Consider the following 24,985-nt stretch of genomic DNA (forward strand, 5'->3'; position numbering starts at 1 on the left):
TTGCGGCAAGAGATTCGTTTTAGAAAACTAAATTTAATTACCTTTTTTTTTTCTCTGTAAATATTCATAGACTAAACAGTTGGCACGTGGATCTTTTAAACATGTTAAGCAAATATTTTATTAAGCAGCCGTGGAGCATTAATTGTGGCAAATATTTTGCAAATGATTTTATCCGATCCTATTGTTGAGAAATTAAGCTTTCACTTAAGTTATTCTATAATGTATTTTAAGCAAAGCATCTATTTTTTCTTTTTATGAGTCATAAAAATAACATTATTAAATAACTTACACTTTCACGACAAGACTTTCTCAAATTAACGATATTATTTTTGCACACAAGCTCTTCCAGTGAATACTTCTATAAATATCCCAAATGTAAATCTGGTCCTGTATTTACTTCTTTTATTAAGGCTTTAAAATAAGCCCATGACCACATATATTATATGAGTAACATAAGGTTAACGATAAAATAGAAGTTAAAGTAGTAATTAACCATGCATAATTTTCAATAAATTTATCGTAAAGCCTTGTGCTTGACAATGCCAACCTAAGAACAAAATTTTAGGTTAGTAACCAAGTTTATGAGACATTTTAATCACTTTTATATTAAATGGACTTAAGCATCCTGCGGGTTAAAAAAAAAAAAGCAATCTAAAAGATTCGCTCAATGGCCCCATTAAAAGTCCTTGTTCGTATTTTATTAGGTTTTAAGGTGAATACTTTGATACGTTGTTTGCAACATTTACTAAGAAAAATTAAAATACAAGCGCAAAACTAGTTGGTAATTAAGAAAACACTTGCTTTGAGCCCTTTACCCGAAATAGTTTTTATTATAGCTCTATACTTCCACCTGAAAAAAAAGTTTTAGACTCCGCAACTAGCAAAACCATTTATATCAAAAAAACCCGATATAGGTTTTATTAAGATAATTATATTCGTTTGATAGGTACTCGTTGCTCTTAAAAATTTAGTTATTCAACTGTAATGTCATTTTATAAACATAGTTTAGCACTTAAATTTTTTTTAAAAGTTTTTATTTTTAAGTAAAGGAGTACCAACCGCATTGCACACCCAAGGATAATTTTGCAATAATGTTTTGATAACTAACTTCCACTAGTGTAGCAGGCAAATAATTTGGTTAAACTTTATTATTACAAAATTGCACATTCATGTTTACTCATCCACATATACAGTTTAATTAATTGCAAGTTTTGGTGAAGGAAGTGAATTTAAATTCATATAAAAGTAAAAGTTTATGGCAAATACAAACTTTACATTGTCAATCACGTTATCAAAATGTTCTTTGGAAAGCTAATAAACAGCGCAGAATGAAAAGCATTTATTTAGCCATTTCCTCTTCTTCGTAGGGGCCTCATATATAATCGTATTACAAAAGCCCACTATGTATTTTCGGCACATAAGAGGCTATTCTTTTAAGGGTTGATACATTTTTAAGTTTTCTTGCATTTTTCCTAGCTTTCCATGCGCTCTTAGCAGAGCCCACCATCCTTCCTTTATTGAAGAAGTTTCTTTTAATAGTTTAAAATGAAATTCATGCAGACTTGAAATGGAAACAAGTTGGGCGTCGTAATTGCTTAAGAACTCTAAATTAGCCATATTTGTTTGAGGGAGCTTAGAATTGGTTTGTATTTCCTTTTAAGTATTTTATTCATTATAACGATAAATTCGTTAAATACACAAGCAAATAAAATGCCAAAGCAATTTTTAAAATGAACTTTGCATTTTTGTTATAAATAATAATAGCTAAAAGGATCATAACTTATTACGTCCAAACATTTATTACTATTGAGGAGCTAATGTCCCCAAATAAAAAAGGACAAAAATGCAAAAAGTTTTGTTTTTACTCTTATCAGCCGGAATCAATTGGGTCAACTCAAGTGGAGCATATGCAAAGACAACGTCAAAGTCAAAATTCAAAGTATAGATTCCTTTTTGCATTTTTATAAAGTTGGCCGTTTTTAATCTTTTTAAGGTTGTTTCCTAGAGGCAGGCGATTCAAATTAAATTCAATTGTACGAACCACCGAGAAATCTTCAATAAATTCCACGTTGCCCTTGGTCGTAAAGTTTTTATTATCATTATAATTTCATTATGAAATGGTTGACAATATTTTTTTTAATACGGCATAAAAGGATCCCTCTGCACCTAGAATTACGGCAATAAATAATGAAGCCTATTCTTTTCCTTTTAATACTTACAACTCAAATAATGGTTTATCTTACTTACCCTTAAGGGCTAATACTGGTAATAGAAATTCTTATTTTGGCCTTGGCTACAAAACTCCTTTGTTAAATATTGCCCCTTTTCCACCTCCCATGGATTACATTCTTAAAGATAAAAGTCAACTACTACAGCTACAAAAAAACCAATATTTTTCTCCGTGTTCAAAAGATGTACTTAGGTTAGGAGAAAATTTAAAAAAGGATAACTTATTTGATGAGAACGTAACCAAAGTTAATATATTCAATTTTGGGAGCTCTCAATCTTCTGATTATCAGTATAACTGTAATACTCATCTTTACAAATTTAAATCGATGTTTTACAGCTAGAAAAATTTATTAGTTTTCATTATTATAATAAGCATTAAACATGTAGACCATTAATATATTCTTTTATCTATATGCTAGTAAATCCCTGCGAGAATTCGCTAAATAATCTTAAGAAAAGCATATCTATGTCACACCTGGAGAGTGCAACCGTTCCTTTATTAAATCAAACATCTGAAAATTACTATAATAATGGTAGAAGGGAGGCCCCTAATGCCATATACTTAAACAACATACTAACGGTAAACAACGACACAAATACGGAAAAATTTAGCAGAAGCGGTTTTAGTAGCTCAAGTGTTGACGTTCTCAATTATGAAAACAAAAATAATACCTACAGTGCTAGCAGTAACACTGTTAAACATAACCTAAATAATAACATAAATTGTAGTTATAGTAGTAATAGTTTTAATAATTTTGGTAACAAAGATGTTAATAATAGCAGTAATGACCGTTTTAAAAGTATTATTAGCGGCAGTAATGCTAACTTAGTCACCTCTACCACAAATTCTAATAGAACCGAAAGTAACAACTATAAGTCTACTAATATTAGTTACGACAAAAGCCTAACGGGAAATGGAAATAATAACAGTGACGGCAAAAACATTAATAATATAAATAGCGATACTACTATCACTACCTCTGATAATATTAATAACAATAATAATAACACAGCTAATAAAAACAACACTAATGGGTATAATAATAATAACAGTACAGATTCTAATAATAATAATAGTAATAACAATAGTAATCTTTTTCCGAGGGTTGATGTTGTTGGCCTCAGTTCGAATTTATTGTTTGAAGACATCTTATCTGCAGACGCCTTTGACAATAATCTTCAACCAGTTATATCTGGTAGTATATTGAATAACGAAACCACAAATCATAATTTTCAGCCATCTAAACTACTTGCTGAAGTGGATAATACCTTGCTTATTCATGAAATGCTTATATCTAATGAAACACAAAATCTTGGTCAACAGCTTGCAGAGAACTCGTCAATTTCTACGCAACTTAGCGGGCTGAAATCGATGCCTAGTGAACAATGGTTAGAACTCCCCAATTTTCAACAAAGTCATAACCTTCATAAACAGCTGGGACTTTTACAACAATTTAATCTTCAACAGAATTTATCTCAGCCCTATACTGAACCGTCTGCCGCTTTAGCTAACTTAGAGATTAAAACAGACTTTTAAACTATTGTACTTATTGTAAGATAATGAATGTACCTTTTCCTTTTTAGCAACTTGTAATTGATAAATCTACCTATATTAAAATCTTAAATTAAGTTATGTGCTCCGTCAAGCGAAGAAAGACTTAAAAATATCATTATTACGTTGCTAACGCTTTAATTGAACAGGACATCCTATATACAACAAAACGAATTTTATATTTATTGTTAATTGTAAGTATTTAAACTTATTAAAAATGGTTACTCAAAAGAAATCGTTATCTCTGTTTAATAGTATATTACCTGGAAGATATTCTTCCCTTATATCATGCAAAATCTTACTATTACTAAGAATTAAACTATTATATTAGCAGTGGTCTCTATGTAGTATGGCACAGCTTTTCTCTTAAAATACAACATAAAATATTTATTCACGCGAGTCTTGCTCAAAGCATAAAAGCGATATAAAGAATTTTTATATTTATTAATTTATTTCTTGGTGCTCGGTCGGGTTGTAGAAGAAAACACCGAATTTACGAGTTCTCAACAGGGTGATAGCGTACACATTAGCTTAAGGTTTGCATTAAAGCAATCTCATATAAATATATATATATAATAACTCTGACCCTAACCCATGTTATATATTTAGAGTTCAGTGCGAGATCGGCGATAGCGTGCACCATCCAAATTTTGTATTTGTCCTAATTTGCCAGTAATCGGTTGGTTTGCCGACTGAGCGGAGGGTGGGTGGCGGTAGCATTGCGTCGACAAACGTTACTCAGAGGTTCAATCTGGAGTCTTAATGGAAGGCGTCGTTGCGAAGAAACCACGGCGCGCCCGCCATAAGGGGTAGCAATTTGTTTTGTCTCACTTGAAGCGGAGAATAGAAGAGGAATTATTTAAAGTGCAAGTTTTAAATAGTAAACAATTTTTAACATTAAATACAATTCGGTTGCTATCACCGAAATTTAACTAAATGTTAGACGTAGTTAAGAGTAGTACAGAAGATATTACCGTTTTTCTACCGCTCCACAACGGTACATATCAAAAACTACTTGTTTAATTAATACTTACTTAAACAGTTTAAAGAGTTTATTCTAAGAGACAAGTTTACACAATCATACTACCAGCTAAGTAGAAGTTTACATGTTCACTTTATAAATTGGCGATAGTAGTAGCTAGTCAGGTTAACAATAGTAAAAACTTACAAGACAAATACAATATATGACACCGCCTTTACCTTCTATAACTGAAACAAGTAAAAAGAGAGCAGGAAAAATCTTTAAGAACTATTTAAAGCAAGTAAAAGGCTCATCGAGGAAGTAAGTATAAAAAACAGGATTAGGTCTTCAAAAACTGGCGCAACCTCTAAAGATAATTATTTTTTGTGAAGATTGAAGCATCTTACTGCCTATTAAAGAACAAAAAAGTGTTTCTGTGGTAACTAGACTAATGTGATAAGTTTAAATGAAAAAACCCAGTTAACCGTGTGGAAAAGTATTTATTAGGTTGCTCCATAAAATAAAATAAATTAATTTGAAAACTCCACTGCTTTTTGATAGCTCTCTTCGACATTCTTCCAGTTCACGATCTCCCAAATTGCATCTACGTACTTGGGCCGCTCGTTCTTGTACTGCCTAGTGGAAAGTAGGAATAACGTAAAGCTTAGAACTTCGCTAAGAAATATTAGAGATCTTGGAAGACAGTAGACATAAGTAATGCCAAGTAACAGATAATAAATAAGTAACGCACGATAGCGTCACTAATGTGATCAAAATCAGCTAGAACCAACATAAAGAAAATATTATGGCCTTGAATAGCGTTGTACAATTATTATACAACATAGGATTTAAAAAGGCCGAGGCCTACAATGTAAAGATAAAGAAAAAAATAATACAATCGGGTGCTACTAACTTGAAGACAACAATAAAATTTGGATCTCACAGCTTTTTTCCCTATAAATTACTTGAACCTCCATAACGTATAAAAATCCTATAACAAAACTAGCTACTGCCTTCCTTTAATAAATGAAAGCTAGCAAGTAACTTGAGCTAGATTTTATTTATAATAAATAAAAAGTTTTAAAAAACAGAAGGTAAGTTTTCTGGATTCCACCTACAAACATGGGAAAAAGTTTATTTCTAAAAAAAGAAGATATAAAAGTTTGATTATTTTTCTTTCTGCGAAGATTGCTGTAACCTTAAAAATTGTTAGAAGATTTTAAAGGTTTGAATGTTCTGAAATCTAGTTGTTTCCGACAAATACAGCGAATATGACGAGACCATACTATAAATTACTTTCTTGATGTAACGAAGGCAAGTCTTGTGTACTTATAGGAAAAGCGTTTTAATAGTAACAGTGGATTGTCCGGAGATTACTAATTTCATTTTAAATTATAAAAAAAGATATTAAATAATACCTTCTGCGAAAAGGCACAAATCAGAACGGTTTAACCAAACAGTTTATTTTTTTAAAAAAAGGTTTTTTAATAAATATAACATTAAAATAAAAAAGAATTATAATTTAAAATTAAAATTGTTTATTCCCCTTTATATGTTTATAAGTAGCCTTCTTCTATCTTTTTTAATAATTCCGCTAAATAAAAGGTTCTAGACTTTTTTTATCAAACACTGAATCGCTTTTATCAAAAAAAGGGAAACGTGATAGAAGCTGGCGAAAGGTTATACAAACGTGCTTATTTCACTAGGGCACATCTACACGATTGGTGTTACGAAGAGGGAATTGTTATTATAAAAACTTCGTTAAAATTAATATAAATAATACGAAATCAGCGCACAAGTAATAGGCATGCTCCCAAACATCCACGCCCAGTAAAGGTATCAAGCCGACCGTAGCAAGGAGAGGATCCTGATTTTGGCAAGTAGCAAGAGCAAGATTCTATTACGCAACCAAATTTTTAAGTATTTAAAAGAGAAAACAGGAAAAAAAGGTTAGATAGCTTTTTGTAATTAATAAAGTTAACTAGAAAATTTTTATTATTTTTTATAATTATAATAAAGATATTATAATTCAATTTTTTAAAAAATAAATTATAAACTTTTAGAATTTTAATGAAATTAAAAACAATTATATTTAAACAATCAAAAACTTTTTAAATTTATTTTTATTTGATCTTTTATTATTTTTGCGCACCTTTGTTCTTGTGTCATATCCCAACCAAGCCCAGCCCGAACCTTTGATTGCAACAGCTTGAGAGGAGAAAACTTCTTTAAATTTAGCAAAGGAAGAGAACTGCTTCTCAATTTGAGTCTTGAGCTGCCCATTATTTAAATAGCCCCCACCTTTTGTAGGAATATTATTCGCTTTTTAATCAAAAAATTAAGTTAATATTTTCTTATACCTCGAGACTTTGGCGCTAGATTATTCCAAAATATGGAGTGATTAAGATGTCCTCCGCCATTAAATTTTAGTGCATTGTGGAATGCTTTGAGAAACAACAATATACGAAGGAACTGTTTCAAGTCATAGAGAAAAAAAACCTATTTGAGAAGAGACATCCTTTTCAGAGAGGGCCTTTTGCAAACCTTCTTCCGCCTTATTTAAATTGTCAACATAAGCTTTATGATGCTTTGCATGGTGAATTTTCATAATTTCGCTTGATATAACTGTGAGAAGCAGTTTGTTAATGGGTGTGAGGATCACCGCATATTATCTTAAAAATAATAGATTTACTATACCTGGTTCGAGGGCATCGTAATCATAAGGTAGATCCGGTAACGTATGCATACAACGGTACCGAAAAAAAGGCTTAACCACTAGAAGCTCTCGAGGAAACCTACGCATCATGAGAGAAAAGATGAATAAACAAAAAGATAAGTGCGAGAGAATGTGGTCCTTATAGAGCTCCCCAGGCGTTCCTTATAAGGAAGTTTCTATTTTAGATCCTTTGTGGAGAGTAAACATATCAATTACTAAGCGGGTAACCCTCGCAGGATTACCGGGTGGCACAAATTGTACACACCTAATATTTTCACACAATTAATTAGTCTTGTCCTTTTAGGAAGTCTCAGTTCTTACACACTATATCTTTATAAATTGGAACTCTGAAAAATCAATCAGAGGTGTTTGTATTTGCGAGAACTGGGGGATTGTATGTTAATAAAACTATACTTCGTCTTCACAACAATGTAACCAAGACGATGAATGATATAATTCGTAACAAACTAGCTTGGGAATTTATCAAACAACAGATTATCGACGACAAAATAGATATAAAAAGCGCCAGGGCCTAAGACTAGGAATTCCTGTGAACGTAGCCTCTGCGGATCCCGACCGAAAACTGACATTCTTGACGGAATTTTCTGTGAATATAATACATACCAGCTGCCTAGCGAAAAAGAACTTAAAGGTAGTTACTCGAGGTACTTTTTCAGAGATTGATACGGAAACTTTAAAGGCGGATCTTATCTCTCAAGGGTTCAACTCTTCTGTAGTGATTAGAATGCGCTCATTTAAGAAAGAAGACAACCTCTGTCTCTTCTACTTGACCACTTGCCTAAATGGAAGCAGGCATTTATAATTTAAAAGGTATAGGGTATATCGCCCGTATCGGTTGAACCTTGAGAAAAAAGGGGAAGGATCTACCAATGCCATAGGTGAGATAGAGAATACTGTAAGTCAAACTACAAATCGTCAAATACGCTGGTACTATCGGATCGACGTCACTTAAGGCGAGAATAAAAAGCCTACCTGCATAAATTACCAAGGGTAGCTTCATTCAAATTATAGAGGATGCATATACTACCCGAAAATTGCACCTATGAAAAAAATTTATAAATATATTCCACTAAAGCTTCCAAGAACCCTGAAAGTTTCGTTGAGGAAAATATAAGCTATGCACAGCGTACTAAACTGAACTATCAGCTGAAGCAACTAATACAGCTCTCTTAAACAACATGATGAAAAACTTTGTTGCACTCTTACCTTTGCTTTAGCTCTCATTTGGCAAAGGCCATGAGGGAGTTATTTTGTATTAATTTTAAAGTTAAAAAAAATAGAGGTCAGCTCCTAGTTCCTGCAAGAAGTAAATAACTACGGGAACTTATTATCCGAGTGGCCCTGGACAAAATGCTCATCTCTAAAACACATCTAAAGGAAGATAATCGATTTGGAGTACCTAACTATTTTTTTTACAAGTGCGAGGCTAGCTACCTTGAAAGAAACATTATCCACCAAGCGCTCTATTTTTTCGACCTGGTAAGTTTAGAAGCTGTCGGCGTGATTATAGGGGAAGTCGATATAATTGCTGTTTACAAATTACCCAACAGGGTAATGCATAAATCTGATTTGATAAGATTTTTGCTAACTCTTCCAGTATCTTATTGACTGGAGATTTAAACTGTAAAGACCTCTGGAATAGCAAGCAGGGGAGTGCCAATAAAAAGAGGTTGGTCGAAATAGCCAACGAAAAAAATAATTGTTATTGATCCAAAGGGCCCAACGCATCGCCCCCGCCAAAGGCACTTGCGACGTTTTTAAACATCACGGTAACAAAAAATATATACGTACTTGTCATCGTCTATACGCTATTTGAACTCTCTTCAAAATAACCCCATCCTCATAGAGATAGAAGATAAGTCGCCCTCGAGTACTTGGGTTAAAAAGGTAACTAGTTGGCCAACATTTCGGGAACAATTAGACAAAAGCTTAATACCCTGGTGTACATCATTGAAGAAGCTCCTAAATTAGCACTACTGTTTTGCAAACGGAAGGAGCTATAAAAGAGGTCCATAGTAAGCCCACTTCTTTTGAAGAACCCAAAACCAGCAATATGGCCACAGACCATATTAGATCTCTGATAAAGAGAAAGCGAAAGTTGAGGGCAAGATTTATGAACTCTTATTTTCAAGGCGACAAAAAACTTTGCAACAAGATTAACACTCGAGTTAAGGAAGAATTAAAAACTTGCTTTAAGGAGAGGCAGAATAAAATAGTCTTCTGGGACAAAGAACAACCGCCCATCCCTGGCGCTAAATACCTCAGCGAGGACGACCTTCGAAATAGTAGAGGCATTTGCCGACTCAATGGGGGTTCATTCAACTATAAAGAATAGAGCCCTTCAATAATGAACACTATGCCAAACACGTGTCCACACTAGTTATTGCTTGACTTTTAAGATCTAACACATGTAACAAGGTTTAAGCTTACCAACAGTGCGGAATTTAGAACCATTATCCGATCCTTTAACGAAAGGAAAAGACTTGGGTCCCAACGGTATTTCTAATTTAACACTTAAAAAACTTAATTCCTCGAGCTATCCCTTTGATTTCAAGATTATTAATTAAATACTTACCACTGCCTAGTTGCCCAAACAGTGTATATAAGCATAATTTTTATTCCTAAAACTAGGACCCCAGTCATTTTACTAAATATTATCGCCCAATAAGCTTGTTTTTCTGCCTAGGAAAGATGGCGGAACCGGTTATCATTTCTAGGTTACAACAATTTTGAAGATAGTATGTGCGTCATGCCTAAATTCTAAATTTGGTCACAATAAAAATAACTCCACAATTTACCAAATACTTGGGTTTCCAGAAGAAACTACAAAAGCTTTTAACAATAGAAAAGTAACAGCTGAAGTCTATCTCGATACTGAAAAGGCTTTTGAGAATGGCACGATGGTATACTTCCCAGCTTCCAATTACTTAACTGCGGTCGTACACCCATACCCACAAGGTAGAATCATTACTACTAGAGTACGTGCCTTGACGTCCTCTATTAGTCAAAAATGGGTGTGCCACAAGGCTCCTTAACTTAGTACGCTGATGACACAGTCTTATATTATCGCTCAAAGACGCCCGGTTAACTTTAAAAAAGGCAGTCTTATTTGACAGTACTCTTGAAACATGGTTTTCAAATGGAGGTTATTAATTAACGTGTCGAAAAGTAGCTTTATGAATAAAACAAGGTTATTTCCCCAGGCTCCTAGTATCCCTATACCTAATTGTCATACCTCGAGGTAAGAAAGTTAAATATCTCGGGTTAATGCATGCCGACAAACTAAGTTGGACTCCGCATCTTACTTCGTTTTTAAAAACAATGCTATAACCCTTTTATATCCCTTACTAGGCAGGAAAAGCAAACTGTGTCTAAACTAAGCTTCTGTTATATAATTGGTTATACGCCCGCTGATGGTTTATGTCTCTATTGCCTGGGCTTATTCCTCAAGCAAACATGCTATCGAGTACAATAATACAAAGTCGCGGCTTCAAGTGGTGATGTACGCCCCTTGGTTAGTGCGCAACAGTCAACTACATAGAGAGTGTAACCTAGAGCCTGTTCGAGAATATAAAATTTTAGGGAACCGGCTTACTAGAGCCAGTAGACATCACAACATATTAGGCAGGCATTTGATTATGACTATCGCTGGTATCCCAAGTGGCTCGTGGTCAAAAGATTTTTTAAATCAAGCAGGGGGGAGATACGACTAAAGTTATAGTTTACTTTGTTAACTTGTAAATAGATATTTTACATATACAACGATATTAAAACTTGATTATTCCATTACATGTAATATCGTTATTACTTTGCTAATACGTCTTTAATGATATATGCTATTTAGCTGTGAAAAGCGCATCCGTTCTTTTCGTTGGTGGCCCAAGGCAGCATCAGGGAAGTTGCAGTTTTCCCACCCTGAACTAGTAGAGGGAAAGTAGATTAAACAGCATTGAATTAAAAATCACGTCTGTAGTAAACTATTGCTAAAAAAAATTAAAATTTTGCTTCAACCTGCCAGAAGCTTAAAAATTTAATCGAAATAAGGGAAAGAGTACGTCAATATCTTGTAAATTTAAACCTATATAATCAAATCCTCTTTCTGACTCGCCTTTACGGGATGAGAAAACTGATTAACGAATTTCGCCATGGTTAAAAACATAACTATAAAAACCTACATGATTAAACTGATCAAAAACGCCTATAGAAGAGGAAACACAACCTATTTACAGCGCGGACGTTTTTTAAGAAAGAAAATATTCCGCCCATTATTAGTGAAATACTACGGCGTCGAAATGTAGTTTCTTTTTTTACTTTATATCTTTGATGTTAGCTTTTGAAAATTTTAGAGTATAGAAAAGAAGTTAAGATTAAAAGTATTATACCATAAAACTTTTTAGAAAAGACTTACGACCCAAAATAACCAGAAGTTACTAAAAACAAAATAAAAACACCAGGGGCTGTTAATATCTTTGAGGGCGAGTGCTATAGTATATACTACATACTTAAGAGCTGCTTGGAGGCAATGCTCTGAGGGTGATGATTAAACCTATAGTAGAATCAGGTGATTAACTAATTTTACTAAACTTAATAACTTTTGTATTTATAATTTGAAATAGTAAGAATGAACAAAAGACTTCGGCGCAACATAAAGTTTAAGGCGGAGGTAAACCTTTACCGCTTTATTCAATAAAACGCATCCAAAAGTTTGACTTCACAACTTGTACCGTGAAAACAATATAAATTTTAAAAAAAAAAATAAGACGGGACGGCAACAGCGGTCCTAGAATCTTTTGGATTCTTAATGTTTATATTTTAGAAGAGGTTTAAAAGTGAAAGAATTTGACTCTCGATCCCTTCTGCGGGAACAAACCACATAACGCAAGCATATAAACCCCTAAATAAAGATACAAGCCCCTACTATTTAAGGGTCCTAACTCTTCTATAATTGATAAGAACTTTCATGTGAAACTTGCACCAGGAAATAGGAAATGACTGCACAACTCTCTTCGTGGCAGTTGGTCCAACTAACAAACTTAGAGTCGCCTGGGGATAGCTGTATGGCCCAATAAGCTAGTAACGATCCCTTTAAGACTTCTAGAAAATTATAATATAAGTTTGGAGGGATTAAAAATATAAACGAGATGGAAGACAGTATTTTTAGTACTCGTGTGTTGTAAAATTTGCTTTAAATAAATTTCTTTAGGCTTCAACCTACTCACAACAAAACGCAAGTATAGCCTACTAAGTACAAAGCGGTTTTTAAAGTGAGTATAACTCAGCACCGTTCTTTTTTAAAGGACGTGAAGCAGGTTTGCTTAACCCATATTTATTTCTGTTTTTGTATCACCGCATATGTATTAAAACAGTTAATCACTAGACACTGCTACAAATCTACAAATGCTCTATACAAAGTTTAAGCAAGTGCTACGTTAGCTCTATAAAGCAGCTCAGGTAAAAGTATCATTTTTTCTATTACAAAGAAATTCTTAATAAAATATAATTATAAAAGCACGAAAGAAAAAGTGTTTTATAGATAATGACTTACTTCCAAATGTGCATTTTAACACTAATAACAAAGCTAAAGAATATATAGAAGCGCTTCTTTTAACGCTTAATTTTTAAAAGTAATTCTTTCATTGCTTTCACATCTCTAGCAGCTTTATCTGTATCTTCAGTCGAAGCGTTTTCCAAGTCTTTAATGTTATCTATTTGTTATCGGGATTCTAAAAACAACGATAAGGTAACAATAAATTATATAACGCCTTCAAGCGTAGCGAGAAACTCTGTAATTCTCTTCTGCTTTTGATCGAAGAGTTTATATATTCGAACTTGAAACTACAAAAGATTAAGTTTCTTGTAAAACAATGTTAGGTATAAAGTACTTCTGGTACTTCGCTGGCGCATAAGTAACAAAGCAAATAATCCACAAGGCGAAGAGTATTTAAGCCTTACAACATCATATTAATAATAATGATAATAATAGTTGTGCTACTGCACCAGCATCGTATTCTTTCATTTCAAATCTGGCAGTGTCATACTCGGTAAGCTTCTTGCCTTCAAGTTGAAGCTCCTTTAATAAAAATAAAAGCATAACACAGAGCAGTTAGTAAAAAATTGCACCATTTTTTCTGCCTCAATTGCTTTACGACATTTTTGAATTTGCTCGAAATATTTTTCATGCAGCTCAACTAATCTATCGAGTTTCTTAGGAGATAAAACAGTAATAATAAACATAAAGTAAAAAAACCTCTCTATCTTTATCATGTCGCTTTCGATAAACTTGCCGAGAACACGAGTTTTATAAGCGCTGTTCTCCGAAAATGCTCTCAGCATATCATAAATAATACAAACAACGCTTTCTTAAGCGAAAAGTTGCGAGGGGTAACTTAAGGATGTTAGTTTAAGCGACCTTCAAAGTCGTTCACCTCTAAACCCTTTATGAATTTTTTGGGAGGTTTCATAAATTTCGGAAATAAACTTTTCAGTCCTATAATTCATATCAAACATAAACGCTCACAACTATGAATAGTATCACTACCAAATTGATCCACAAATTTTTTGCAGGCTTCAAATTCGTTTCCTCCAGTAAAGCAATAATTTAAGACTTTTACTGCACCAACGCTCGCCATTTTCTTTTCTCTGAGGATAAAATATTATTAGAGAGGGGAACAGCAGAGCAACCAAACCATCACTTGAGCATAATTATAAGTAATTCAATCCCTTCTTCTTGTAAAAAATGCTTCTTGTTTTCTTTTACCAATAAACAAGAGCACAGAGAGTCAAACAAATTATTGAGCAACTCAATTTCTTCGCTGTCTTTGGGATCTTTATTTCGATAATGCTATAAAGAATATGTCATTCAAATTAAGGATTTATTTAGAGCAACTTTTGCTTAAAAAACCGCTAAAGAGCGAAGTAGAGAGTCGATTCCGCCCATTTCTCCCAGTTTCCTGGAAATTACTGAACGCCACAAAAGTAATAGATGTTTGCAATAATACATACTAAGTTTACTAACTTTCTCCGTGGTGAAGTAAAATAGATAATATTTCACTCGCATAGAGTTTATTCTGATCAAACTGCTTAACACGGATCCTTCCAAGTAGCCAAGGTAAAAACTCTGAGGAATCTACTATCTGTCAACCTTCCGTGAGCAAAATATCATTAACAGCAGCAGTAAAAATTACGGTTTCACACAACTTTGGCTCCAATGAAGTAAAGTTCTCGAGTATTCCTAAAAAGTAACCAATGCGGTAGTCAAGCCCAAATACATGGGCGTAATATTTAAAAAGAAACCCAGCGTCGAATGGACACACGTGCTATCGTCGGCATTCTTCTCATCCATGCGAATAATGTTTTGGTAAAGAAGTAGAATAAAATTGTCCTTTACCTAAAAACAAAGACTATGACAGGGGATCTTTGCTAATCCTAACGACTATTTGGATGCTCCTTAACTTTTTTCTAGAAAAAAGCTTATTAAATATAATTACCAGCGCTTCAATTAGGGTATTGGCTTCATCGGGAAAGTCAGTTAATACTTCATCATCCGTTAACTCAAAGAAAAGCTGGACTACAGCGCTGCTAATGTCTGCATTTTCATGTGCTAAAAGCTGATAGAGGAAAATAAAAGTAGAAGTAGTAAGTAAAATATCACGAATAACAAAGGCACGTAGCACTCATGTTCATACAACCATATAAATTCTAACCATGGGCAAACAGTAACTTTAAAATAAATGCAACTCAGATCTCCACAAGCTAGTCACTTATTATTTTATATAGTAAAAAGTTAATGCCAACTTTAAGCACCCGATCTTTTCACCAGTTAAAGTAATTGCAAATTTCTTTATAATAATTTATATAAAAATTTTTGACTTTATCATTTTCAAATAAACTTTTGATTTGGTATAAAAATTTTTACATAATCTAAATTTACTTTTTTAAAAGGTAATAAAAAGTAAATATAACTACTTTGACATATTATTAATAAATTATACAGTAGTGAGATAAGATTTACTTGGATGGTGAGAGTGAAAACTTTACTTTCTATAAATTCAGGCAACAAATCAGGGGCGGTAGCTAAGACACTAAAGTTTTGAATTTCTTCATAAAGTTCGATTTCACTTTCCATAAATCTAAATAAAATAAATTAAAAGGCTGTACACTATATCTACCATAAACGGCAAGTAAAGAAGTAAATTAATACGAAAACTCTATGAAAACACTTCTACACACAGTTTGGATGTACTCTGTTAAAATTTTTAATATTTTAAGTTTATATAATATAAATAAAAGCATATTCAAAAAAAATTTACTTTTCTGGTTGTTCGGGATACTTAATTCTGAGCTCTTGGTTAATATTGATTTTCTTCTGTAAACTTAGTAATAACCGTTTTAAAATAGTACTACTAAATTCCTGGGAATGCTTGAGTAAGTTTGAATTAGTATATATGATGTAAATAAACATAAAGCTTCTATAAAAAAAAAACCTCATCAATGTTCTCATCTAGTTTTAAGAGCTTATTGTCTTCTCTAAATATTTCAGGATCACTATTTTTAGAGTTGGAATTACGGCGTTTTATAACGGGCAGAGGTTGCTTTGAAAAAACAGTTAACAAGTGTTTTAGACATTTTAATAGGTGCAACTTATAACAACATTAACAGGAGGAAAGTCACCTTAAAATCTACCATCTTAACCGGTGAAAAGCTATTACCAATTCTTGTATACTTCAGCGAATGAGCTTTGCACCGCAATCATATGTGACTTGGTTGCGACCGCGTTATAGGCTTGCATGCTTGCCGTGACTATTAACCATTGATCGCATAGTTCCGTCGGCTGCTCAGACAAGTCTTCCTTGGCAGCAACGTTTGCAAATATGGCACCTCGACTTGTTCCTTGGGCATCTTCAGGGGAATGGCTGGAAGTTTATCACTTACTTCACCGGGACCACAGTGAAAAAAAAGATCAATTAGCCCTTCAGATCATGGAATTGTGGAGTTCCAGGGGGCACCTGCCCGCTGCAATAGATGCTACGAGAGCTATATTGTCGGTACTTCTCAGTGATAAAGATCAGAAAGGAGAATCCAATAGCTTAAAACTCTCCTTTGCCCTTGCCATTGTAAGGTGCCTTCATAGCTATTTATAATATAAAAACTATATTATATTTCTTTTTATCTTTTGAATTTACATTAATTCTATTAGATTTGTTAACTTTTTTGTCGATGAAAACCAAAAAGGCAAGGTTGCACAATCTGTTTTATCGGTGGCTTCATCCTTGGGTATCCCTATACTTTGTGTAGAAGTAAGACATGAAGCAACTCACAATATCTTACCTTCTATTGTGGTGCTTCGTTTAGCCGCCAGATTGGTAAAGAGCGTATTATTTTAGTAACCCCCTATTAATCATTTCCTGTTGTTACCTTAATATCTGAGTTTTATTTATTACCTTATTTAAGGCTTTGACTTGGTTAAAAGATTCTTACTGGAGGAGGCAATTTCAGATATACCACTATAATGGAAAGCACTTATTAGATCTTCTTATCTTTTACAGAGAGCAAATTTTTACTAGAAAATATAAAATATATAACTCGTTAATTATTGAAAGCCAAAAAATTATTAATCACACCGAATTTTATAATTCTTTTACTGATGAATGCTCTAAAATATCACTTGAAAACTTAATTCAAGTTTTATTCACGCCAGGCATACTTCTGTTTGATGCAATGTAAGTTTTATTAAACGTAACTGTTGCTGTTCACTAGTGAATGGTTGCTACTGTGATAAAACGTTAAGACGGCTATTTTTAAATCCACGTTTAGCTATTCACTGATAGACTTTCGTTACAGCAGTGTGCTTGTTATATACTTCATGTTGTTTTACTTATATTAGTTAACCTTACATTATATATCCTTTTTACACAAACTTTTAATATTTTTTAATTGAATACTTAGAATTCTTTTTATGTGCAGTAGAACATATGTTTTCTTTACCTCCTTATTTTTTTAGAAATTACACTTTCTAGTTTTAATACCTACTCTTTTAAATTATTATTTTAAGGTAAATTTCTTTTGTCTGTACCATTATTATTATTTTACTTATTATAAGGTATGAAACTTTTGATTCTGAAGCTTTACTTCTTTGGAAACCAGTTTTGTATGAAATTGATAAAAATGTACCGGATTTTCTGTCCTATTTTTTATTTTTTCTATTCGACACCATCGTCTCTGAAGATGATGCATACAAAGTGGAACAACTCGGTAATTTTACTTTCCTTTTACTACTCTACCATTTGTTAATACCCTTTAAGTTGCCATATGTGCATGCATGATAGATATCTATAGAACCTCGAGTACCACAAGCTTACCTCCCTCCTTTTGGAACTCCTTGTGTGTGCGGTGCTTGTTTAACCCTTCCAGCAGGTTTTACACAATCCGTTATTATATATTAAGCTTTTGACAAGTTGGAAGACCTTTTTATTTTATATTTTTCTCTGCAGTACGAGGTCTCTGTTTTATAGTATGATCAACCTTATTCAAGATTATAGTCCACTAATATCCCTTGCTTCCTTGCATGAAAGTTTTATAAACAACGGAGAAGTAATATTTTGGTTTTTAGCTGTTACGATCTTTGTTATATCTTTTATCTATTATCAGCATCCGGGCTCGTTCCCTCTTGATTGCCAGTACGCTTCAGAAGATATTGAGCTGGTATTCTCGTCACTGCTTCTTTTATTTTTTAAGGGGGAAAAAATAAGTCGGTTACATTAAGCACTCAGTTCCTCTTTAATTGTTAAGCACCCCTTGCTTGCTAGCTTTCTTGTGGACTTAAGGGATACTATTACTTGTGTGTTTTCGTAGTAGTAAGTTTATGCAAGGAATGTAACTTTTAGACCGAAAAATAGCGTAAAGTTCTTCTTTTTTGTGCTCCACGAGTGCGTTGCGTTTCTTGCCTTTAGCAGATCCACTCGAGCGAAAGGCGCTTTAGTTGTTTATACGTTCAAAATTGGAGGATTCACACGTGACTTTATATTCAGTCTTGTTTTAGCTTTCTCATTTTTCACGTAAATTTTTTTTTAACTTAGATCCTTTAATCATGTTACGCCGAGTAAAAATAAAGAACTTCTAAAAATTGATAACTTAGTAAAGAGATGTTTTCATCACTAACTCTAATTTGTTATAATTAAACTTCAAATAGAAGTTAAAGGAAATAGTTTGCGTAAAGAAGCATGAAAAGGTTTGTAAACCTATTTAAACAAGTGGATTTTTAAGCGTGGCGCATGTACAGTTTGAGTAAGATGGTATACAAAATGCTCTAATAAATATTATATTTAAGAAGTGGAAGGCCTGCCCCTTAAGTGTCTGGCGAGGCTCCCCTATTGGCGTGTTGCCCCCTACCCTCCGGAAAAAAACCAATAGGAAGGGTTGCTGCCCACTCCAAGTTTTTCTATCATAAGAACTTATACCGTTTGTTACCTAGAAGGAATAAATGAAAGCGTTCCAGCGAAAACTGTGAAAGTTTTGCAGGTAGAAGACCAGTATAAAACCAAGCGGATCAAATACCTTCGGCAATGCGATTTGGTCGTGGAACTTTCTAATTCTATTCTTTTATTCTAAGAAAAGGTCAAAAAAGTTTTTTCTCCAAGTTCTTTACTTGCATATACGTTTTTTATCGATTTTATAAAAAAAGGTTTTTTCTTCCTTTACTTTTTTACTTTGCTTAATAATATATAACTGGTTATAATGTTAACGATACTAATTTTTTTGCGTTTTACCTTTGGTTCTACAAGGAATATACAAGGAATATACTTTTTAATCTTAAATATAGACAACTGCCACTTTTATTTTTTTTGTGAAAAAGTTGAAGATAATTAAAAACCCTTATTTTATAAAGAAGAAAATTAAACAGGTGTACATACCCGCTTACTTCATATTTGTTGTTCCAATACGCTTAATTCGTTCAGTTTATGCGTATTAAATAACAAATGCGTCTTACCTTAAACGATTAATTACTGGAGGCGGTAAAGTTAGTATGGATTCACTTTGGATCTATATATAGTTTGCTGTTTGACATTATTTGGAGTGACGCTTAGCAACCAGCTTTGATAACCTCTAAAAAAGAATGAAAGGCAGGATGGCTGAGCCTTCTATAAGCGTAGTCGGTTGTTGGCTCCTTTAAAACTGTTTAAAAAAGAAAGTAAAACCTCCGCATATACCTAACATGGTCTTAGGATCAAATATTTTTTAAATAAAACTTGTATTTGTAAAGCTATCCTAACCGTTTAGTATATGAAATAAACCAGTCGTACTGCTTTCATTATAATAAGTATTAACAGATGACGCAGTTGCCCTTAGAAAGCTAAGGTGATAGAGTCAAAATATCGACTCAAAGATGTAAAACTAAAGGCTCTGAATAGCAATTTTTAAAGCAAAAATAGGGATTATAATTTGAAGTTAATAACAAACGTTTTGTCAAAAAAACTCAAGAAATAGATTAATAAAAATATGGGTCAAGTATAGTGCTACTTCCATAAAAAGGCTTTTCAATAACTGCTCTATTTAGTAAGCCGCCGGCATAACTACCCCACCTCTAGGAAAGTGGCCGCTGAATCCGGTTTACTGAATTTAATAGAATTAAAAAGGCGGCTTTACTTGCGGGTCTCAATTGGTTATTTTAGGTTTAAAGCTCGAATCACTGCTTTAGAAAGCACAACTACGAGCGGTTGCCAAGCGATGAGATACCGAATCCAATCAAATATGAGTGAAAAGCACACGTCTTGCTGAGTCCAACTAGAGCATGGAAAGTAAAAGGTCCAATTAATACAAAGAAGAGAATAAGAAGTCACTAACGGAGAATTGGAGAGTTTTCTAAGATCAACCTTTTCTTTGCAACAAGGACATGTGCTTTTCTTGCCTACAATGCACCAACCACGGACGCAATATTCGTGGGCTCTTGAAAAATTATTATAATAGTGAGAAAAAATATTATCCAAACAAATAAACCGATGATTGCAGGTCAAAGTAACCGCTTCATCTACATAATTTTCAGAAAACGTGCGGCCACATATGCAACAGTTGTTAGAATTAGTTGGGAAACTTATTAGGGGAAGATCGTTAACCGTGTGATACTATTATTATATTAAAAATTAAAATATTAAATTAAAGTTAAGTTGATTGCAATAAAGGTAAAACCCCCCTCCCCCTAAACCCGACTCCCTTTACTGGTATTTTTTTAAAAAAAAGTTATTGAAAACTTTTAGTATGCCATAAAGGGGTGGCATTTTTAACTAAAGTAACTAAAAAATAGGAAAACTTTAACATCACTACAATAGAAGAAGACATCTTTTCAGCGCATAACTCGGCAAAGTCTTGAACAAGACACCCGTAATAAACGGCATAGAAAAGCAGTCGCACTGAACCCTCAAATAATATTCTTGTGGTCTGAAACAGCGAAAGTATAAAACAGAAAAAGAACTGGAATAAGATGGAGAGATAGCCAGCAAGGCCAGTAAAGCAGCACAACTTGTAAACCGTTAGAAAATAAAGGTAAACAAATCTCGGTGTAGCGCTGGAAAGCGTTTTCTTCGAAGTATCGTAGACAATATAACCATTCATAATGCTAAATAAAAGCCATATGCAAAGGGGTTTAAAGTAAAGCTGAGTCCTGCAGAGTAAAGAAAAATATAAAAGGGGGTCTCACAAAGGCGTATAAAAAAAGATGTTTAGCGAAATTACACCCAGTAAACTCCTGGGAGGGCCCAAACGGCAAGCATGGTGACAATTCTGTAAGAAGTAAACGCCTTTCTCCGCCAGACTAAAAGGATCGTCTGCAAAAAAATGGTGCAGAACAGAATTACAACTAACATTTCTAGGTGCATTAGTTCATGTCCTTGATGGTCGTGCTCCAGCTGTAAATTCGTTGGTCTATAATATTTTCAATTTACCGCTGATTTACAATAAATATTAAGAAGATATTAAATATATTCTTGTATTAAACGCAATATTCTGTGATACTACTAAACCAAATATAAACTAAAAAGGGCGGTTTATTTAATATCCGAATATTTGTTTATAAAATTATTGCTTAAAGCCTTTTGTAAAGTTGAAAAAAAACCAGAAGAAAACGGCGATAGTCAATTAAATTATAAAAACCTTTGGACGTTTATTATCTCTTGATTCACTTTGTTCAAAGTTGTATTAACCATTTTTATGAAGGCTTCAATTAAAATCACAAGCACGACCACAGCTAGCAAGCCTAATAACAGACTGTAGCTAGAGGGTAACGACTACTCCCTTTAAACTGGGAACGTACAATTAGCGAATGATTCCTTTTCACATACTTACTTCTATGCAATGCCCTTAATAAAATAATAAGAAGGCTTTTTGGTTCTGGAATGTCTAAGCTTTAATTTACAGCAAGGTGGGTTTAGGCACACACCAGTAAATTGTATAAATATTCGTTTAGGTTCGTTATTGCCACAAAGTTTAGGTAAATGGGCGTATTGGCATTACTAAACGCGGGTCATAATCAGTCTGACCTCGTAAAGCCTAATAAAATTAATGAGTGCGAGGTTAAATATGCGACCATCAAAGACCGAAAAAAAAAAGTGGCATCGGTGGGAATCGGACCCACGACCTTGGCGTCAACCACTGAGCTACGACGACAACTCTCGAGCCGGTATGCTGTTTTACGTATTTAACCTGTTAAGGTGCACTTTTATAAGAAACGATAGCTTAGAAATAACATCTGCTTGAGAAGAAAGAATAGTTTTCTTTAAAAAGGGAAAATGAAACCGATCCTTATGAGAATACATATAAGGAATTGGAGATTTCTTTGAGGACAAATAAGCACGAGGGAGAGCGTTTGTGCGCCTAAATATGTTCACGATTTCTTAGCCTATCAAAGTACTCTTACTTAGTAGGAACAAATTATAACACTACAATAGGGGTTGTTTCAATTTCAATATATATATGGTGTAATTTTATTTTAATACCGCCCTTTTCTCGGTTTTTTTCTCTGTTTGCAAAAAGTTGAGCTTTAAATTGTAAAAATAACCATTAGGAACTATTACACAACAACCCCACTACGAAATGATACGCCCTCCCCGTTTTGTTGTGTCTGCAGGAGTGCAATCGTCAATGTTTTTTTGTACATCCAAGCAACAGATGCTTAGAATCATAATAGGGCGCACGCACACTTAATAGAAGTGCAGTTTATTGCGCAAGAACATTTGTATTTCTCGCACACAGCGGCAAATAGAGTGCGTGGGTTACTGCTCTGATTTTAATCACAAACAAATTCTACCTCTTTCCGCCAGTTAGTCACCTATCGTTGACGACGCCCAAGTATTTGGACTGAGATCCCCATGATATCTTAACATCTGAGGGTTAGAGGCGGAAACAGTCAGCACTTCTGAAATGGGTATTGCTCTTCTTTTCTTTGCATTAAAGGTAATCCCCACCTACTTGCACCTGTCAGCAAGTGTTTCCAAATACGTTTCAAGTGTTGCCTTAATAATGAGGAGCTCTCTGAGGATGCGTAAATATTGAGGGGCCAAAGGCGTAGAGTGCGACGAGGGTGTGAAAATTCGCATTCCCACATGTACAGCACGAAGAGCAGGAGAGAGAGCAAAGAACATTGCAAGACGCAAGCTGTCACCGACGATATGACGACAGCGCAGTGTTAATTCTCACTCAAAAGGAGTGCCCGCTAAAAAAAACTTAAGTAAGCTGTAGGGCGCTAACGAAGTAACTAATGCGCGGGGTTTGCGAAGAGGTCCTTGTGACATAAGGGGTCAAAGGCCTTAATGTCAGCAAAAACGACGCCCGTAAATGTCTTAAAATTGAAGTTCCAAATTATCCACTCAGCAAAGCGCAAAGGTTGTTGTGTCGTCAAGTGGTCTCTTCAAAATTCAATTGAGAACGCTGGATGCGCTTGGTGTGTATCTGCAAACTCAGCATCTAGCGTAGTAGAAGAGTCTCCACCTAGTTGAACCACTTCTGAAGCAAGCAATGGAACGACATTTACTGGGTCTGCTGGAACTTGTAAAGTCTTGGGTAGTATCCAGCAGCGACTGTTATTCATCGTTTTGGAAAGCTAAGGGACATTGCAGAAGTTGCATAAAATAAAGGTGGTTGATCGCCACCGGGCTTAATCTTTTTTAGCATGTTTCAAAAATGCCAGAAGGACTGGGTGCTCTCCGTGGCGAAAGTGTAAATACTATAACAGTGATTAGCGATTCAATGAGCTGTGCTCGGTTAATAAGCCCTTCGCCAACGGTTGACGGTTCTTGCGGGGTCTTGACTTGGCCTCTACAGGTAGACAATGCAAAATGTAAGCACGGAGCAGCTTATATGGTCGGCAATGCCCAATACATGCTTTTTTAGTATTTAAAAGGCGTATAAACGTAGCCGAAAGGTAACTAACCTGCTAAAAGGTTATAAAGAGTAAATACATAGTGTAACAAAAATGTTCCGGAGTAATAGAATAAACATGAATACAAAAATTTTTTATGTAAGTTAGCCCTCATCCCTTTCGTAATTTTCCTTAACTACATTTTGTTACGTTATTGGCCCTATTTAATTTTTTTAATTTTGCCTTGTACTTTACTTCTAATTATTTATTTACATCTTTATCACAGTTCTTATTTTTTTCTTTTGATAAAAGAATGGGGGATGAGGTTAAAATTTTTTTGCATTTGTAACAATCCTATTGTCCCCGAACACTCTGGTTACAACAAGGGTTTAAAATTTCAAGATACCTTATAACTCTACAGGATGTTACAACCAACTATAACACTCCCCTATCGTTCGGCATAATTAAGGCGACTTCTCCCAAAAACTTTGTGTAGACTGTTTTAACAACCATTTAAAATCTAAGGTGGTTAAATCTTTATTTTTTTAGCTAAACTATAATTTCTAAAACCTTGTAAATTGTTATACATACGCATATATTTTTCTGGTTTTGTTGCAAATCGACGCTTGCAGCCTTAGGTCTTGCTTTTCACCACTAATAGGTAATAATGAAATACTGATTATAAAATTCCAACAAACCAATTTTTTTTTGTATTTAGCATTTGCTGATAATCTCAAAATAAACTTTTTTCCAAGATTCTTAACCTCATATTTGTATTAAACTAAGACTGGTTTTAGGTTCATTAAGCTAAATCCTAGCGCGGGCTATATATTGTCTCAGCCTACTGTCTGATTATATACTTTAAGAGTTTCACAACGTAATTTTAAAGCTCCACCATTAATTCTTAATCTTTAATTTACTATCTGACTGAATTACCTTTTATCTTGTTATAGATTTAGAGCATTTAACTTTATGAAATGGATTTTCACTCTTTTCGATTAATTTTTGAGGCTAACAGTTTCATAAATCTTTTTCTTTATTATAAAAATTTGTATGCTTCTGTTCTTACTAAGGAAAGTTGCGTATTTTCGATCAGAACGTAATTCATCAGCTTCTTCATACAACGCAATCTATATTTGGACTCCTAAGTCTTCTTGGTCC

At 33.9% G+C, this 24,985-nt stretch overlaps 5 protein-coding genes and 1 long non-coding RNA gene across 14 annotated transcripts; 3 read left to right on the forward strand and 3 right to left on the reverse strand.

Annotated features, from left to right (window-relative positions):
* The first annotated feature begins 2,641 nt into the window (after positions 1-2,641).
* LOC135145159 (putative uncharacterized protein DDB_G0286901) lies at positions 2,642-3,766 on the forward strand. Its single transcript, XM_064077257.1, has one exon. It carries the CDS (start codon positions 2,642-2,644, stop codon positions 3,764-3,766), a length of 1,125 nt encoding a protein of 374 aa, XP_063933327.1.
* A 1,477-nt stretch (positions 3,767-5,243) lies between these two features.
* On the reverse strand, positions 5,244-7,545 carry LOC135145179 (superoxide dismutase [Mn], mitochondrial-like). Its single transcript, XM_064077281.1, has 6 exons — positions 7,440-7,545; positions 7,242-7,367; positions 7,103-7,186; positions 6,895-7,043; positions 6,539-6,639; positions 5,244-5,378 (listed from the first exon to the last, which is right to left on the reverse strand). Exons 1-6 carry the CDS (start codon positions 7,543-7,545, stop codon positions 5,273-5,275), a joined length of 672 nt encoding a protein of 223 aa, XP_063933351.1. The 3' UTR covers positions 5,244-5,272.
* A 4,854-nt stretch (positions 7,546-12,399) lies between these two features.
* LOC135145196 (beta-catenin-like protein 1) lies at positions 12,400-16,209 on the reverse strand. Its single transcript, XM_064077308.1, has 19 exons — positions 16,150-16,209; positions 15,963-16,070; positions 15,789-15,898; positions 15,491-15,608; positions 14,967-15,086; positions 14,773-14,866; positions 14,664-14,710; positions 14,495-14,612; positions 14,381-14,439; positions 14,172-14,320; positions 14,018-14,118; positions 13,889-13,966; positions 13,727-13,838; positions 13,600-13,672; positions 13,477-13,549; positions 13,362-13,426; positions 13,242-13,314; positions 13,025-13,184; positions 12,400-12,573 (listed from the first exon to the last, which is right to left on the reverse strand). Exons 1-18 carry the CDS (start codon positions 16,162-16,164, stop codon positions 13,084-13,086), a joined length of 1,614 nt encoding a protein of 537 aa, XP_063933378.1. The 5' UTR covers positions 16,165-16,209; the 3' UTR covers positions 12,400-12,573; positions 13,025-13,083.
* Positions 16,210-16,345: 136 nt separating this feature from the next.
* On the forward strand, positions 16,346-17,007 carry LOC135145138 (uncharacterized). Its single transcript, XR_010283340.1, has 3 exons — positions 16,346-16,597; positions 16,676-16,841; positions 16,930-17,007. It is a non-coding gene; the product is annotated as an uncharacterized LOC135145138 (long non-coding RNA).
* A 123-nt stretch (positions 17,008-17,130) lies between these two features.
* Positions 17,131-19,086, forward strand: LOC135145162 (uncharacterized). The gene is made up of 9 exons (XM_064077258.1): positions 17,131-17,198; positions 17,579-17,626; positions 17,704-17,730; positions 17,781-17,892; positions 17,970-18,069; positions 18,127-18,180; positions 18,668-18,706; positions 18,806-18,893; positions 18,950-19,086. Exons 1-9 carry the CDS (start codon positions 17,192-17,194, stop codon positions 19,084-19,086), a joined length of 612 nt encoding a protein of 203 aa, XP_063933328.1. The 5' UTR covers positions 17,131-17,191.
* A 376-nt stretch (positions 19,087-19,462) lies between these two features.
* On the reverse strand, positions 19,463-21,720 carry LOC135145197 (E3 ubiquitin ligase Rnf121-like). Of its 9 annotated transcripts, XR_010283361.1 has the most exons (9): positions 21,622-21,720; positions 21,334-21,415; positions 21,205-21,283; positions 20,797-21,133; positions 20,473-20,597; positions 20,320-20,421; positions 20,058-20,259; positions 19,580-19,650; positions 19,465-19,518 (listed from the first exon to the last, which is right to left on the reverse strand). XR_010283361.1 is itself a non-coding variant. In XM_064077309.1 (6 exons), exons 1-6 carry the CDS (start codon positions 21,672-21,674, stop codon positions 20,139-20,141), a joined length of 927 nt encoding a protein of 308 aa, XP_063933379.1. In that variant the 5' UTR covers positions 21,675-21,720; the 3' UTR covers positions 20,010-20,138. The 9 variants fall into 9 exon arrangements, 1 of the variants encoding a protein (XP_063933379.1); XR_010283357.1 differs by having other exon boundaries at positions 19,463-19,532; positions 21,205-21,393; XR_010283360.1 differs by having other exon boundaries at positions 20,349-20,421; positions 21,205-21,393.
* Positions 21,721-24,985: the final 3,265 nt, after the last annotated feature.

Source organism: Zophobas morio, unplaced genomic scaffold, assembly GCF_036711695.1.
Source record: "Zophobas morio isolate AGI-343-1 ecotype UQ-CSIRO unplaced genomic scaffold, CSIRO_AGI_Zmor_V1 ptg000131l, whole genome shotgun sequence".
Lineage (NCBI taxonomy): Eukaryota > Metazoa > Arthropoda > Insecta > Coleoptera > Tenebrionidae > Zophobas > Zophobas morio.

Excerpts from the sequence above, each read along its gene's own strand:
- LOC135145197 (XM_064077309.1), bottom strand. The coding sequence starts at position 21,674 with ATGGTTAATACAACTTTGAACAAAGTGAATCAAGAGATAATAAACGTC. Across the intron at positions 20,598-20,796 it reads AAAAGATGTCTTCTTCTATT|TATCACACGGTTAACGATCT; the intron begins GTAGTGATGTTA and ends ATATAATAATAG. Across the intron at positions 20,422-20,472 it reads ACTTTGACCTGCAATCATCG|AGCCCACGAATATTGCGTCC; the intron begins GTTTATTTGTTT and ends TAATTTTTCAAG.
- LOC135145179 (XM_064077281.1), bottom strand. The coding sequence starts at position 7,545 with ATGCGTAGGTTTCCTCGAGAGCTTCTAGTGGTTAAGCCTTTTTTTCGG. Across the intron at positions 7,187-7,241 it reads GGATGTCTCTTCTCAAATAG|CATTCCACAATGCACTAAAA; the intron begins GTTTTTTTTCTC and ends TGTTTCTCAAAG. Across the intron at positions 6,640-6,894 it reads GATATGACACAAGAACAAAG|AATCTTGCTCTTGCTACTTG; the intron begins GTGCGCAAAAAT and ends GTTGCGTAATAG.
- LOC135145196 (XM_064077308.1), bottom strand. Across the intron at positions 13,839-13,888 it reads AGAGGTGAACGACTTTGAAG|AAAGCGTTGTTTGTATTATT; the intron begins GTCGCTTAAACT and ends TTTTCGCTTAAG. Across the intron at positions 13,315-13,361 it reads GCGCCAGCGAAGTACCAGAA|TTTCAAGTTCGAATATATAA; the intron begins GTACTTTATACC and ends AATCTTTTGTAG.
- LOC135145159 (XM_064077257.1), top strand. The coding sequence starts at position 2,642 with ATGCTAGTAAATCCCTGCGAGAATTCGCTAAATAATCTTAAGAAAAGC.
- LOC135145162 (XM_064077258.1), top strand. Across the intron at positions 17,731-17,780 it reads ATACAAAGTGGAACAACTCG|TTGCCATATGTGCATGCATG; the intron begins GTAATTTTACTT and ends ATACCCTTTAAG. Across the intron at positions 18,181-18,667 it reads CTTCAGAAGATATTGAGCTG|AAGTTAAAGGAAATAGTTTG; the intron begins GTATTCTCGTCA and ends AACTTCAAATAG.